Source organism: Orycteropus afer, unplaced genomic scaffold (assembly GCF_000298275.1).
Source record: "Orycteropus afer afer isolate SDZICR_OR568_19922 unplaced genomic scaffold, OryAfe1.0 scaffold00125, whole genome shotgun sequence".
NCBI classification, from domain to species: Eukaryota; Metazoa; Chordata; class Mammalia; order Tubulidentata; family Orycteropodidae; genus Orycteropus; species Orycteropus afer.
Window position 1 is genome coordinate 8,367,901 of NW_006921712.1, and position 14,306 is coordinate 8,382,206.

The 14,306-nt window shown below is 34.9% G+C and overlaps 1 protein-coding gene across 1 annotated transcript in view; it reads right to left on the bottom strand.

The window, feature by feature from the left end:
- Nucleotides 1-14,306, bottom strand: part of CSMD1 (CUB and Sushi multiple domains 1) — a 972,765-nt gene that overhangs the window by 237,827 nt on the left and 720,632 nt on the right. Inside the window, exons 39-40 of the mRNA XM_007944438.2 lie at nucleotides 12,629-12,775; nucleotides 9,676-9,864 (exon numbers count right to left, since the gene is read on the bottom strand). Coding sequence (XP_007942629.2) covers nucleotides 9,676-9,864; nucleotides 12,629-12,775 — 336 coding nt within the window. The remainder of the gene's footprint in view (nucleotides 1-9,675; nucleotides 9,865-12,628; nucleotides 12,776-14,306) is intronic.

Below are 14,306 nucleotides of genomic sequence, written 5' to 3' on the forward strand. Positions count from 1 at the left end.
TGTTGTTGTTGTTATGTGCCGTCGAGTCGGCCCCGACTCATAGCGACCCCTCCTTGGGTTTCCGAGGCAGTATCACTACGGAAGTAGGATTGCCCTACGGAGTAGGCAGCCACTACGGAAGTAGGAGTGGCTGGTGGGTTTGAACCGTCAGCCTTCTCTAGATACCTAAAAATTCTTACACAACATACAGATACACTTGTAGAAACATTGCCAACACTGTATTTGGTCATGGGCACACTCCCTCCTGCATAGACATAGACACACCTAATAGATCAACCTCTCCACCTATCTGTCCACCCGTGGATTAATGTTTGCCATCACTGACGTGACTAAATATTTTTTATCTTGATTCACATCAACAATGAGATAGAAAGTAAAAGAGAGATAAACTTCCACTGAAGGCTGTAAATGATCTGTCCCTGCTTACTTTTTCAGTCCCTTTTTCCATCATTGTTCCTTTTCAAATTCTAGCTCAGGATTTCTTCACAAAAATTCCTTTGGTCTCCTGTTTGATGCAGTGCCTGTCTACTGTCTAGTATAATGCTTATCTATAATTATTGATTTATAAATCTATCACTAACACATAAGAAACTCAACAATTTGAAATGTGTCATATTCATCATGATATTCTGCATTGCCTAAATAAGAGAAATTTGAATTGAAACAAAAATAGGCAATCTTCCTCAAAGCATTAATTTTTAGAAATTTCCCTAATTAACAGTAATGAACACATGATTGAGATCTTTTGCTCTCTATAGGAAGATACATAAAAATAAATATTTCAAGAAATTGTACACAGTTTCTGCTCTTATAAATATAACCTTGTATATTTTTTGAAATAGCACATGTATATAGATTTCAGAAGTAAAGACTTTTATGCTTATAAATTACATGGCTACTTTCACTAGCCAGTTTCATATCTAATGCACATGTAGTTATCTTAGGGCTTTGGGGAAATATAAAATCATGAAATGTTTCTGTGCTGAGTTGAGGTGGAATAGCAGTGTTTCTATATTATTTTAGTTGATGTTGCAAATTGTTTTACCTTCCAATAGTTCCAAATATCTAGTGCTCAATTAAATTTTGAAGAAAGAATTCTTCAAATATAACACAACTATATACTGTCAGTAGTTCAGGATCACAGAGATAGTGATAAGAGACACACACACACATACACACACATACACACTGTCAAAAAATATTAGGTTAAATAATAACTATGAAAATACCCCCACCATTAATCTGTCAGTTTTTCATAGTGTGGTGGCTTGCACAATGCTGTGAAGGTGGAAGCTATGCCGTTGGTATGTCAAGTACCAGCAGGGTCACCCATAGTGGACAGGTTTCAGTGGAGCTTCCAGACTAAGACAGACTAGGAAGAAGGATGGTGGCATCCACTTATGGATAACTGTTATTGTTGTCTGAAAACCTTATTACAGTGAAACAGTGTCAGATATTTTACTGGAAAACTCTATGAGTACCAGTGACACCTTGTCTGATATAGTGACAGAAGATAAGTGCCTCAGTTTAGAAGGCACTCAAAATGCCACTAGGGAAGAGGTGCCTCCTCAAAGTACAGTGAACCTTAATGAAATGGATGGAGTAAAGCTTTTGAGACCTTCATTTCTTGATGAAGCATGTCTCAAAAGGGGAAGAAATAGCTGCAAACATCCATTAATAACTGGAATGTGGAATGTATGATGTATGAATGTAGTAAAATTGGAAGTTGTTAAAAATGAAATGGAATGGCATAAACATTGATATCCTAGGAATTAGCTGAAATGGACTGGAATTTGCCTTTTGTATCTGACAATCATATTGTCTACTATACTGGAAATAACAAATTGAAGAGCAATGGTGTTGCTGTCATTGTCAAAAAGAACATTTAAAGATCTATTCTGAAGTACAATGCTGTCACTGATAAGACAATATCCATACAGCTACCACTCCTCGGAAGGAAGATGGGGCAATCTACTTCCATAGTGATACTGCCTCGGAAACCCAAGAAGTGGACACTATGAGTCAGGTCCAACTCCACAGCACATAACAACAACAGCAACACAAAGAAGACTAGTTAATACTACAATTATTCAAATTTGCACACCAAACAGTAACACTAAAGAGGAAATTAAAGATTTTTTTACCAACTCCTGCAGTCTGAAATTGACCAAACATACCAGAATGCAAAAGTTGCAAACAAAGAAGAAGCTTAAGTAGTTAGAAAAATATGGCCTTGGAGATAGAAATGATTCTGTAGATCTCTTGACAGAATTTTGTAAAACCAGTGATTTATTCAGATGGAATACACAGGCTAGGAACTGACTATGTGACTGGTTTTCAATTACTCATATGCATGTTCAAGTTGAAGCTGAAGAATATTACAAACAAGTCCATGCAAGCCAAAATATGACCAGACTCCTTCTGGAATAACATCAAGCACATCACACCTGAAGAAAGCAAAAGGTCATTAAAAAGACAGGAAAGGAAGAAAAGACCAAAATGGATGTCACAGAAGATTCTGAAACTTGCTCTTGAATGGAAAGTAGCTAAAGCAAATGGAAGAAATGATGAGATAAAAGAGCTGAACAGATTTCAAAGGGAAGCTCAAAAAGACAAAATTAATTTTTATAACGAATTGTCTAAAGACCTGGAGTTAGAAAACCAAAAGAAAGAGTGTGCTCAGCATTTTTCAAGCTGAAAGAGTTGAAGAAAAAATTCAAGCCTTGAGTTGCAATGTTAAAGGATTCTATGGGAACACTATTAAATGATGCAAGAAGCATCAAAAGAAGATAGAAAGAATAAACAGAGTTACTGTACCAGAATGAAATGGTTGATGTTCAATCATTTCAGGAGGTAGCATATGATCGAGAACCTACAGTACTGAAGGAAGAAGTCCACGTTTACAGTGAAGGAATTGCCAAAATACATGGCTTCAGGAATTGATGGCATACCCATTGAGATGTTTCAACAAATGGATGAAGCACTGGAGGTGCTCACTCACTTATGCTAAGAAGTCTGGAAGATAGCTACCTGGCCAACCAACTGGAAGAGATTGATATTTTTGCCTGTTCAAAAGAAAGGTTATCCAACAGATTGTGGAAATTATAAAACAATATCATTTATATCACCCAGAAGTAAAATTTTGCTAATATAATTAAAAATAAAAAATAAAAACAGTTGCAGCAATATGACAGGGAACTGCCAGAAATTCAAGCTGGATTCAGAAGAGGACACGGAACAAGGGATATCATTGCTGATGCCAGATGAATCTTGGCTGAAAGCAAAGAATACTAGAAAGATGTTTGTCTGTGTTCTATTGACCATGCAAAGGTATTCAACTATGTTTATCATGACATATTACGGATGACATTGTGAACAGTGGGAATTCCCAAACACTTAATTGTATTCATGAAGGATCTATACATATATAAGAGGCTTTCCTTCTAACAGAATATGTGGATGTTTCATGATTTAAAAAGGAGCTCCAGTGGCATATTAGATAAGACATTTGGCTGCTAATGAGAAGGTCAGCTGTTCAAACCCGACAGCTGCTCCACGGCAGGAAGATGAGGCAATCTATTTCCATAAAGATTTACAGCCTTGGAAACATAACAGGGGTTGTTATGAGTTGGAATTGACTCAATAGCAGTGGGTTCACCATGGTTTAAGATAAGGAATGGTATGCATCAGGGTTGTACCCTTTCACCATACTTATTCATTCTCTATGCTGAGCAAATAATCTGATAAATTGGATATATGAAGAAGAATATGGCCTCAGAATTGGAAGAAGACTCATTAACAACCTGTGATATGCAGATGGCACAACCTTGCTTGATGAAAGTGAAAATAACTTGAAGTATTTAAAGATGAAGATCAAAGACTGCAGTCTTCAGTAAGGAAGAAAACAAAATCCTCACAACTAGACCAATAAGCAGCATCACAATCAATAGAGAAAATACTGGAATTGTCAGGAATTTCATTTTACTTGGGTCCATAACCAACTTCTATGGACTCAGTAGTCAAATAATCAAATGTTGTATTGCACGAGGCAAATCTATTGCAAAAGACCTCTTTAAAGTGTCGAGAGGCAAAGATGTCATATTGAACACTAAGGTGTGCTTGACCCATGCCACGGTATTTTCAATCGCCTCACAGGCATGTGAAAGCTGGACAATGAATAAGGAAGACCAAAGAAGAACCGAGGCCTTTAAATTATAGTGTTGGTGAAGAATACTACAGTACTATGGAATTCCAGAACAAACAAATCTGTCCTGGAAGCAGTGCAGCTGAAATCCACCTAGGAAGTGAGCTTGGCCAGATTTTGTCTCACCTACTTCTCTCATGTTGTCAGAAGGGACCATTTCCAAGGGAAGGATATTATGCTTTGTAAAATAGAGGGTCACTGGGTAGGCTCAAGACCCTCAATAAGATGGAGTGTCTGCTACAATGGGCTCAAGCATAGCAAGGATTGTGAGGATGGCGCAGGACTGGACAACGTTTCACTCTGTTGTGCACAGGGTCATCACTATGAGCCGGAGGTATTCAACAGTACCTAACACCAACAGCAACCTGACAATGTCCTGAATTATTTTTAATGAAAATTATCTAAGTATATCTGTTTATAAATCAAAATTATAAATCAAGATACTAACAGCAAATAGCAACAAAAATGATGATAATCACAACATCTTCTTATTTATAATGGAGTTTCCAATTTTACCTTAAAAATGTTTTTAATGTACAATATTTAGAAAAAAATTTCTGATGATAATGTTTTATAGAGGCAACTACCTGAAAACAATTCTATTTGCAAATCAATCAGAGTACTAATTAATTCTATATTTCCTGTTGCATACCTATATATTCTTGATCATGGTATACATGATGGCAGTTACCAAAATTTATCATTTGTTTTATTCACAATTAGCATGTGAGCACCTTGAAAAGAAAGCAGCACGTCTTACTGATTTTGTTTCCCCTGATACAACCATCCATACATTTATGAATTGACAGGAGAATCCTTCTAGTACAGAGTAGGTGTTTTGTATGGGGTGGGGAGCTGAAAATCCCCAAAGCCTCTTCCTTATTCTATCAAATAAAACCACTGATTTTTTTAAATAAATTATTAAAATAATATAAATATTTATTTACTTTAGGTAAAATGTCTCCATTCTATAAAGAACAAAAGTAAAGTGAATAATTAATATTAAACAAATCAAACCTCCCAATAATTATCACATATTATCATATATTGTGACAATTACATATTTAAATTTTATGTTACATTCAGTGAAATCAATTTTAATATCGTTATGCTTAAGCAAAAGACATTTGTGGTATTAATTTTCCATATAGGTTATATGTTTCTGTGTTAGGTGTTGTTGAGTCGATTTTGACTCATAGTAACCCCATGTGACACACATGGCCCCATTGCGGTTTCTAGGTTTTAACAGTTTTTTTTTTTTTTTTTTTTGGTTAATCTTTACCAAAACAGATCTCTGGGTCTTTGTCTTGTGAAGTCACTAGGTAGGCTCAAACCATCAACCTTCTGGTTAGCAGTCTAGCAGTTAACTGTTATCCCACCAGGGATTCTCATATGTAATATAAATACAAAAACCAAATTCATTGCCATAGAGTCAATTTTGATTCATAGCCACCCCTGTTGGGTTTCCAAGGCAATAAATCTTTATGGAACTAGATTTTCCAGTCTTCCTTTCACAGAGTGGCTGGTAGATTTGAACTGTTAACCTTCTGGTTAGCAGTCAAATATCTTAGGCACTTCATCACCAGAGCTCCTTCATATGTAATGTTGTTGTTGTTGTTGTTGTTATGTGCCGTCAAGTCACCCCCGACTCATAGCAACCCCTCCTTGGGTTTCCAAGGCAGTATCACTACGGAAGTAGGATTGCCCAACCTTCCTTCCGAGGAGTGGCTGGTGGGTTTGAACTGCCAGCTTTCTGGTTAGCAGTCAAGTGCTTTAGCCACTATGCTACCAGAGCTCCTATATGTAATGTAGACATATTCTATTTTAAATTTTTACAATGGTCTCATATATTCAAATAATCTTTTTTTACTATTTTTCTTAAGATTTAATTTTATGAAAAAAATGGTAATTACATTTATTTAATCACACTACATAATTTAAATGATTAAAAAATCCCATTCTCTAGTAATTTTTAGTTTTATTTAAACATTAAAACCTTCACAGAAGATGAAAATATTTTGTATATTATTACAGCTAAAATGTATTTGACAGAAATTGCATATATCTAAGAAAAGGTTAAAGGAACTGCCCTAGTAAATGAATATAAGCAACTAAAATGTAGATTACTTCCAGAATTACTATTTGAAAAAATTTGTTTTAAATAAAATTTCTGACAAGAATCAATTTGATTGAAACACTGAAAGGCAGGGAGAAAGACTGCATCTAGGTCAATATTTTTATGATAACAAGTCATAGTTTTTTGTGTGTTTAATATTAATAAATACATAAAATAAGGGAGGTGAATGACACCATTTTTAAGTTATTTATGGTGAAATGAGTTTCTTTCATTTGATTGATTTTTTTCACATACCTTTCAGGGACTGGTTAATATGTTTATACAAATAAAGTGACCATAACCTACTATGCAAATGAAGTGATTAAGTCTTACTAAGAGGGGATTGGTTAGTTTGTGGCCCTTGTGGGAAGGTCATGCTTTGAAATTGACCAAGAGCTTGTTTATATATTCAGCCAGCCCTACAAAAGTTTGCAGACAGAAAGACCAGAAGAAAGAAAGAAGCAGAAGGAGAAAAGGGAAGAGAGGCAAGAAGAAAGAAAAAGCAGAGAGAGAGGAGGTGAGGAACTTCCTTAATAAGCTGTAACGTGGACCAAGGGTAGAAACACTGAAGACAGCAAGAGGCCTTGTTGAAAAGGTTCTATGGCAATCAGTGGTGACCCCAGAAACCTACATCTAGGAATGCTGCTAGGAGAGCTGAACTACTACACTGGCTATGAGCTGGGTCAGTTAGCAACAGAGAGGCCAACGGCAGGGAGGCCAGAGTCAGATAGGCCTGCACAGCTAAAAGAGAGCATGCACAGTCCAAAGAAAGCCTTTCCCTGGGGGTCAAGAGGATCTTGTCCTGCAGGGATTGAGATAAGGTGTACATAACTGAGAAGAGATGTACATGGTAGAGGGAAGGGTCTGTTTGCTTGCACACCCAAGAGGAACTGAGAGAGCTGTCCTTCACTGAGTAAGGAAGTGGTGTGCTCTCTACTTCAGGGTAGCATTCCCAACTTTGTGTACAAGCGTCCTGATTCTGATCCTGAGTTACAGCCTATTGATACGGATCCTGGATTGTTCTGTTATTTCCTTATTAAACTACTTAACTATTAGTATGATTGTGAGTTCTGTGCGGTCATTGCAACGGAGACATAGAGAGTGAAGTGGGAGGGATGGCTGGTGTCAGAGTTGGTAAAAACAAGTTGTAGAATGGAGGGATGTCTGATCTCCACCTCACAGGAATCAGTTTGTGCTGATCCTGGTTCTTATACCTAAGGAATCTAGACAAGTTCTGACAATATTATTACTTTTTACAGTCTCTCTAGTTTTACCGGTCATAATTTATGAAGAACAAGGTTATATTAACTCCCCAGTATTAGAAGGATTAACATATAATGTAGAAAAATATGCGTGTGTTTTAAGAAAATAATACATTTTATAATTAGAGGGAAAAAAAATCACATATGTCCTTTATCTCCAAGAAGAAATCTGAAAAAAGTTATTTTAATTTTCCAACTAGAATGTGTTGTATGATTCTAATATCTCATGTCCCATAATGGCACTGCTTCTCAATTATGCTCAAAGTAAAGAAAACACACAGTGGCCGTGTTCACTCAAATCTTCAGTCAAAGCAAAGAAGACTTAAGAAAGGTCTGGTTTTAATGTACTATTTCTATTTCTGAGACATTTGATTCAGCATTAAATAGTTCTATTGTGGGAGGAGACTGGCTTCAAACCCACCAGCCACTCCTGGGAAGGAAGGTTGGGCAATCCTACTTCCATAGTGATACTGCCTCAGAAACCCAAGGAGGTGTCGCTGTGAGTCGGGCCAACTCAAGGGCACGTAACAACAACAACAACAGCATTGGGGGAGGAGGTAGAGAGAGGGAGGTCAAAACATACCAACAAAATGTATCCCTGGCTTCTTTTCATTCTTTCTTTATCATTCATTGAAAGAAAATGTCATTCCCCTTCCTTGTTAACATTTTTCCTTATCACAAAGATAGATAAACATCTACTCATAAAAAGAAACATCACCTTTATATGTCTTTCTCTTCACATTAAGTTATCTTTCCAGAGCTCTGGTAGCATAGTGCCGAAGTCATTTGACTGCTAACCAGACAGCTAGTGGTTCAAACCCACCAGCCACTCCTTGGAAAGAAGGTTGGACAATCTACTTCTGCAGTGATACTGCCTCAGAAACCCACGGAGGAGTCGCTATGAGTCAGATCTGACTCCACCGCAGTGAATTAGTGACCATGAGAGTACATTATATTTAGACTGTATTTTGTAACTCAGTCTTTAGAAATCATGATTATTGAAACTTTGTCAGTCTTACTCTAATCCCTTTCTTTTTCTAGGTTGCTGTTTTGTCATTTCTTTTTTTAATTGGCATCCTAATTCTAAGACCAATGGGGCATAGCTCCATGAGACCATCTCTGAGCAGAAAGCAGGCACACTACAGCAATAGATTCTATATCATAAACAAAGAGTCTAAGAATGTTTAAAGAAAATTAGAAATATTTATTTTTCTAACAGAAAAGTTATTCTTTATTTAAGGAAAAGAAACTAATGAAACAAACTTCTCAGGTATTTATGTTATAGTAAAGAAGAATTTCTTAAAGTAAAACATAAATATTAGAAGCTAATCATTTGATTAATTTCTGATTTTTGAAGAGACATGTAATAAGTGTGACAAGTATCTATTACTGCCCAGTCTCTAATACCTAATGAAAAGAGAAAAAAGAAGGAAAAAAAATGAAAAAAAGAAGTTCCACCCATAAATCTTATTTTAGCTTGCCAAAACCAATATAATTAGTTATGAATATAAACCTGGGTAAGATAAAACTATGAAAATTTCATGACTTCAGAGTTTTCAATTAAAATGGCTTATTTGAGAACCGAGTTTTTATGCATATGATAGATAAAATGCAAAATAAGACATGAAATAAGTTAAATTAACTTTATTTAATTCTAGATTTTAATGACCAAAAGAAAACCAAATAGCCTATTGCTTAAAAAGTGGCATGCTAAAGCAAAATAAGGAAAATAAATTTTTGGTAATTAATTTTTAAAAATTAATACATGTCAGGAAGAATTATTTTTGAATCTGACTCTGATGATACATTTTAAACTGTAAGATGAGGTACAAGTAAGTATTAGAATAACTACACAACATCAAGTGAATTTTCAATCATCCTCTGAATTCAGGCCATAAAGCTAAATCAAGTCTCGTGCAAATGTCGGAAATGTTTGCATGATCTATGGAAAGCTTAATTTGTACTTTTATACACCAATATTCACTTTTTTTTCACCTTTTCTCTGTAGTCACTGCTTCCCTAACCTTAAGAGTGTGATTAAAAAGAATAATAAATCAATTTCAAGGTTGGGTATGAAAAAACGTATTTCTTACCCTGGCAGAGTGGAGTGAGGGAATCCCACTGATACATGCCCACAGGGTTCCGTATGCAAGTTGCATTACTGTGGCCAATCATTCTGTACCCAGGCTTGCAAAAATAATGTACTTTACTTCCAACTGTTCCTGCAGTTCTATTTACAATACCACCATTCTTCAGGGTCTGAGTCAGACTGCAGTAAGGTGCTAAGGACATACAAACACACAAACGAATGCATGAATAACTAACTAAATAAATGTTGAACTGTCCCTTGTTAAAAATAACAGAAATGAGCTACACATGTTTTAAATAGTGAGGAATGAGCAGCAACACTTAATTTGTTCTAAAAAGCACCCCAAAATATCTATGGCCAAGAGTCAAGTTTCCTATTTTGTAATTTTGATATTGCTACCTTAACAACAACAAAGCAGTTAACCAATTTGAAGGTAGAATCAAAATTAAAATTTTATAAAGAAATATGTAGATATAACATACTGAATTCCCTCACTCATCTCTTCAAAGCTAGTTACCTACTTATATAAGCATTTCAATCACAAGAATAAGAAATGATAAGGTACTACTTTGGGCATCATATTTAAAGGAAAATATTCTCACCATTAAAAGAGGTATCATTAAAGTGGAGAAAATAGAAGAGTATAACATTTGCGTAATCAAGATTATTAACTTTTTCTCTGTTTTTAAGTAGGGCTTTCTAATTGTACAATAATGTGTACTTTAGCTTGTTTTTAAAATACAGGATTTGATCAAAATAATTTACATTACCTTAGACTGATAAAAATCTGAAAATAGATTTAATCACCCCCATTGTAAGGAAACTTTTTTAAAATTATAGACATGTAGGAGCTCTTGTAGCATAGTGCCTAAAGCACTTGACTGCTAACCAGAAGGCTGGCAGTTCAAACCCACCAGCCACTCCTCAGAAGGAAGGTTGGGCAATCCTAATTCTGTAGTGATACCCCAAGGAGGGGTCGCTATGAGTCAGGGCCGACTTGATGGCACATAACAACAACAACAACATTTGTTAAAATAACATGGTCTTACCTAAACAGCATATAACATTTTGATGCCTAAAATGTTCTACATCTTATTTACATATGTGAAAAAAAAAAACTAAATTTATCATACAAAATTAGCTTTTATTACAGTATAAAATGACTTCAGCTGAATTAAAACAGTAAAAAAGAAAAAATTGTGAAGTGCTGCAAACTTGGTTTTTCCTTAACAAAGAAAATTTACATGTACTACTCCCCTATGGGGGTTCCATATACAAGTGCACACATATAGGTCTGAAGGCTTAATGGAGAACCTTGTGTTAGAAATTGATTCATAAGAAACTTTTGAAAGGGCTCCTATCATAACATTGCCCAGAAGTAACATCAAGGTACCTGGCCTTAGTTGTCAACCATGATTCTTTGAGAAGCATTCTGAGAGAATATTCTCAGCTGGAAAAGGCCTCTGAATCACTATTTCTTTTTCTTTTTTTTTTAAATGGGATGAATTTTTTAAATTAGAAGCCATTAACCACCGTAAAAAACTCTTAATTCACTGTACCATTAGCCATGTCGTTTTCCAACATTAATTGTTCTAGACCAAATTTTGTAAGTTTGAAAGGTATGACTAAATACCAACTTCCCAGATCATTATGCAAATAATAAAAGATAATAGGAAATAGAAAGAAAGGGCAGATTGAAAACCCTCCTCCAATGGTAAATATAAAGTAAATAAAGTCTCTAAATACTCCCAAAGGAGCAGTGAGACTACTCATTTCTTCTTTAGGTGCTACCCTTTCATTGTGTCATGGTTACATTTGTTATGGGATATAATATACAGGATGATTGCCTAACACTAGAAAGTTCAATAATCCTGTCAATTGTCTGCCCTTTTTACCATGTTTCTTTTATAATCAAGCTCCTCTTCTTCCCTAATTCACCTTGAGCAATGTATGGAGAGACCAACCAAAAAAAAAACAAACTCATTGTCATCAAATCAATTTCGACTCATAACGACACCTCCTTGGGTTTCTGAGGCAGTATCACTACAGAAGTAGATTGCCCCATCTTCCTTCTGAGGAGTGCCTGGTGGGTTTGAACCTCCAGCCTTCTGGCTAGCAGTCTTAGATACTACGCCAGCAGAGCTCCTATGGAGAGACCAGGGAGGGGAAGTCTGACACTGGTAGGGAAAGGGGAAGAATAGGACATGAAGTTCTGCCTGTTCAATCTCTGACTGCATTGAGACTAATGCAAAATCTCAGGCTTTGCTGGCCTGGCCATGGAAAAGGAAAGCTGTAGGAGGGGAAGAGTGAAGTAGGTATCCAGGACAGAAAAAGAATGGAATAGTTAGATATCTTGGAATTTCCAGGAGGTATTTCAATCCAGTCAGTATTTTTGACTTCACAATAATGAAGCTTACATACACTTTATTTATTATTGAAGAAGCATTAGTAACTCAGTATTTACATAGTGCAATTTATTTATTTGACTAGAGACATTTGATAGATAGACATTTGATCTGTCTTTTTGTTTTGTTTTGTTTTGTTTTCCTTCTCCTTTTCCAGTGATGGTGATCAACAATATTCCCCATAAGGCTAGGTAACCAAGACCTCGCATGGTACACAATGGTTAAAGATGCAATATGTGATAATGCTGTGGACTACAGTGCCTTGCCAATATCTTGGCATTTCAGAGATATCTTCATTTAATTGGTTTTCTAAAATTATTTGTAGTGAACTCCTATCAGAGATTCAAAATTATTAATAAACATATATTTTATTTTTCCTAATGTGGTTTATTATATCACACGGAATAATTTCCTATCATAGTATTCTGACTGCAATTAATTATTAAATTTCAGGTGTTAGCTTTAAATTATAAATTTCTCTATAAAATCTATTTTTTATAGATCCTTGCATTGAAGACACTCTTGTATTTAATGTGAACATCATTTACTAACCTGCATAACGAATCTTGAATCCTTTTTTACTGGTTGCATGATCAGTGGACCAGCGGAAATATAACTGATTGCTCTTACTTGTAAAATTTGATTGTTCAGTATGGTTCCCACTTAAGACTACTAACAGAGGACTTTGTCCAGAAGAACCTAATTGAATGAGAAAAGTATAGAAGTGTGCATATTAATTACCATCTATGAAATGCAAATAATATTTTTAGATTTTGATTAATTTGGAGTCTAAATGAACAATATGCAGCTAATTGGGTCCAAAGTGGACAAAAAATTCCAAACAAATATAGCAAAAAATATTCTCTAATAAAAAGAAAACAATAACCCACATAACCAACCTCCCGTGTATATTTACTCCCATTATACACACTCAGAACACAACAATAAGGCCTTTTGCCATTCCTAATAAAAATTTTATCAGAGGAAGTGACCATGTCTTTGAGAACTATACATGCAATTTTTATTCATGCAATGTTATTGAAAAACTTCATTAATGTTTTAATTTCCAACGAGAGAAGCTCTAATGATTTTTCAAAATAACACAAGTATTTAAATGTGACCAGGCAATTTTAAATTTGATCAGAGTGAAGGATAATGATAAGAACTACTGTTTCTTGTTATAGGTTAAGTTTCCTGAACATGTCCTGTAAGAAGATTGTATATTTATAATTAAAGAAAGCACACATGTTTCTTTGTTCAGGTACTTATTTTTTCATGTTAAAGAGTTGATGCATGTCCAAAGCAAAATGCCACTGAGAAATTAGTTATTTTGAATTAATGACATTTTTGATTTTAGAACTCAAAAAGGAAGTTTCAGGTATTTTTAAACTCATTTTAAATACATCATCCCTTTCTAACTGATCTCTTTATTGATAATGTAATGATCTTTCTGAAATATATACACATATTTTTAATATATATCTAGGCATGTACAGAAAAATAGCCTGGTGAAAATGGAGAGTAGCAGTTGCTATGACCAAGTTCGAAAATATTTTAAAAGTTTACCATTAAATATCACAATATTTATTTTGACCCATTTCTGAATAAACTGAGTTCCACAATGTTTAAAAGCCTATTGAAAAAAAAAAAAAATTGCAGGATATCCACTACTTGAACCATAAAGAGTAATATGCTCCTGGGCTAATAAAGTTAAAAATTAATACACTCAACATGTTTTCAGTCAACTCATGAGCTATAAAAGAGCCTTTGCCTAACAACAAAAAAAAAATAGATGAAATGAACATGACATTTACTACAACAAAAATGCCACTGCTTAAAAAAACTATTCATTTAAAACTATGACCTTTCATTTTATGGAAAAATCTTTGAGCCTAGAACAAGCCTAGTCATAGATCTCTGATAATTTTGACAGCGACTTGTTAAGAGTTTCTCTATTCTCTTCTTTGCTTTCTGTTTTTAATGGTAGTGATCAAATTGCATGTAGTTAGTGTATAAATTGTTGATAATGATTTTGCTTACATTTCAGAATACCTAGGTGACACAAACTAATGAGGAACAAAGGATTATTCATAACTTAAAAATAATTGTTTAAATTATATACAATTAATTATATATAGTATATATAGGAATAGGAGCTCTGGTAGCATAGTGGCTAAGGCACTTGACTGCTAACCAGAAGGCTGGCAGTTCAAACCCACCAGCCACTCCT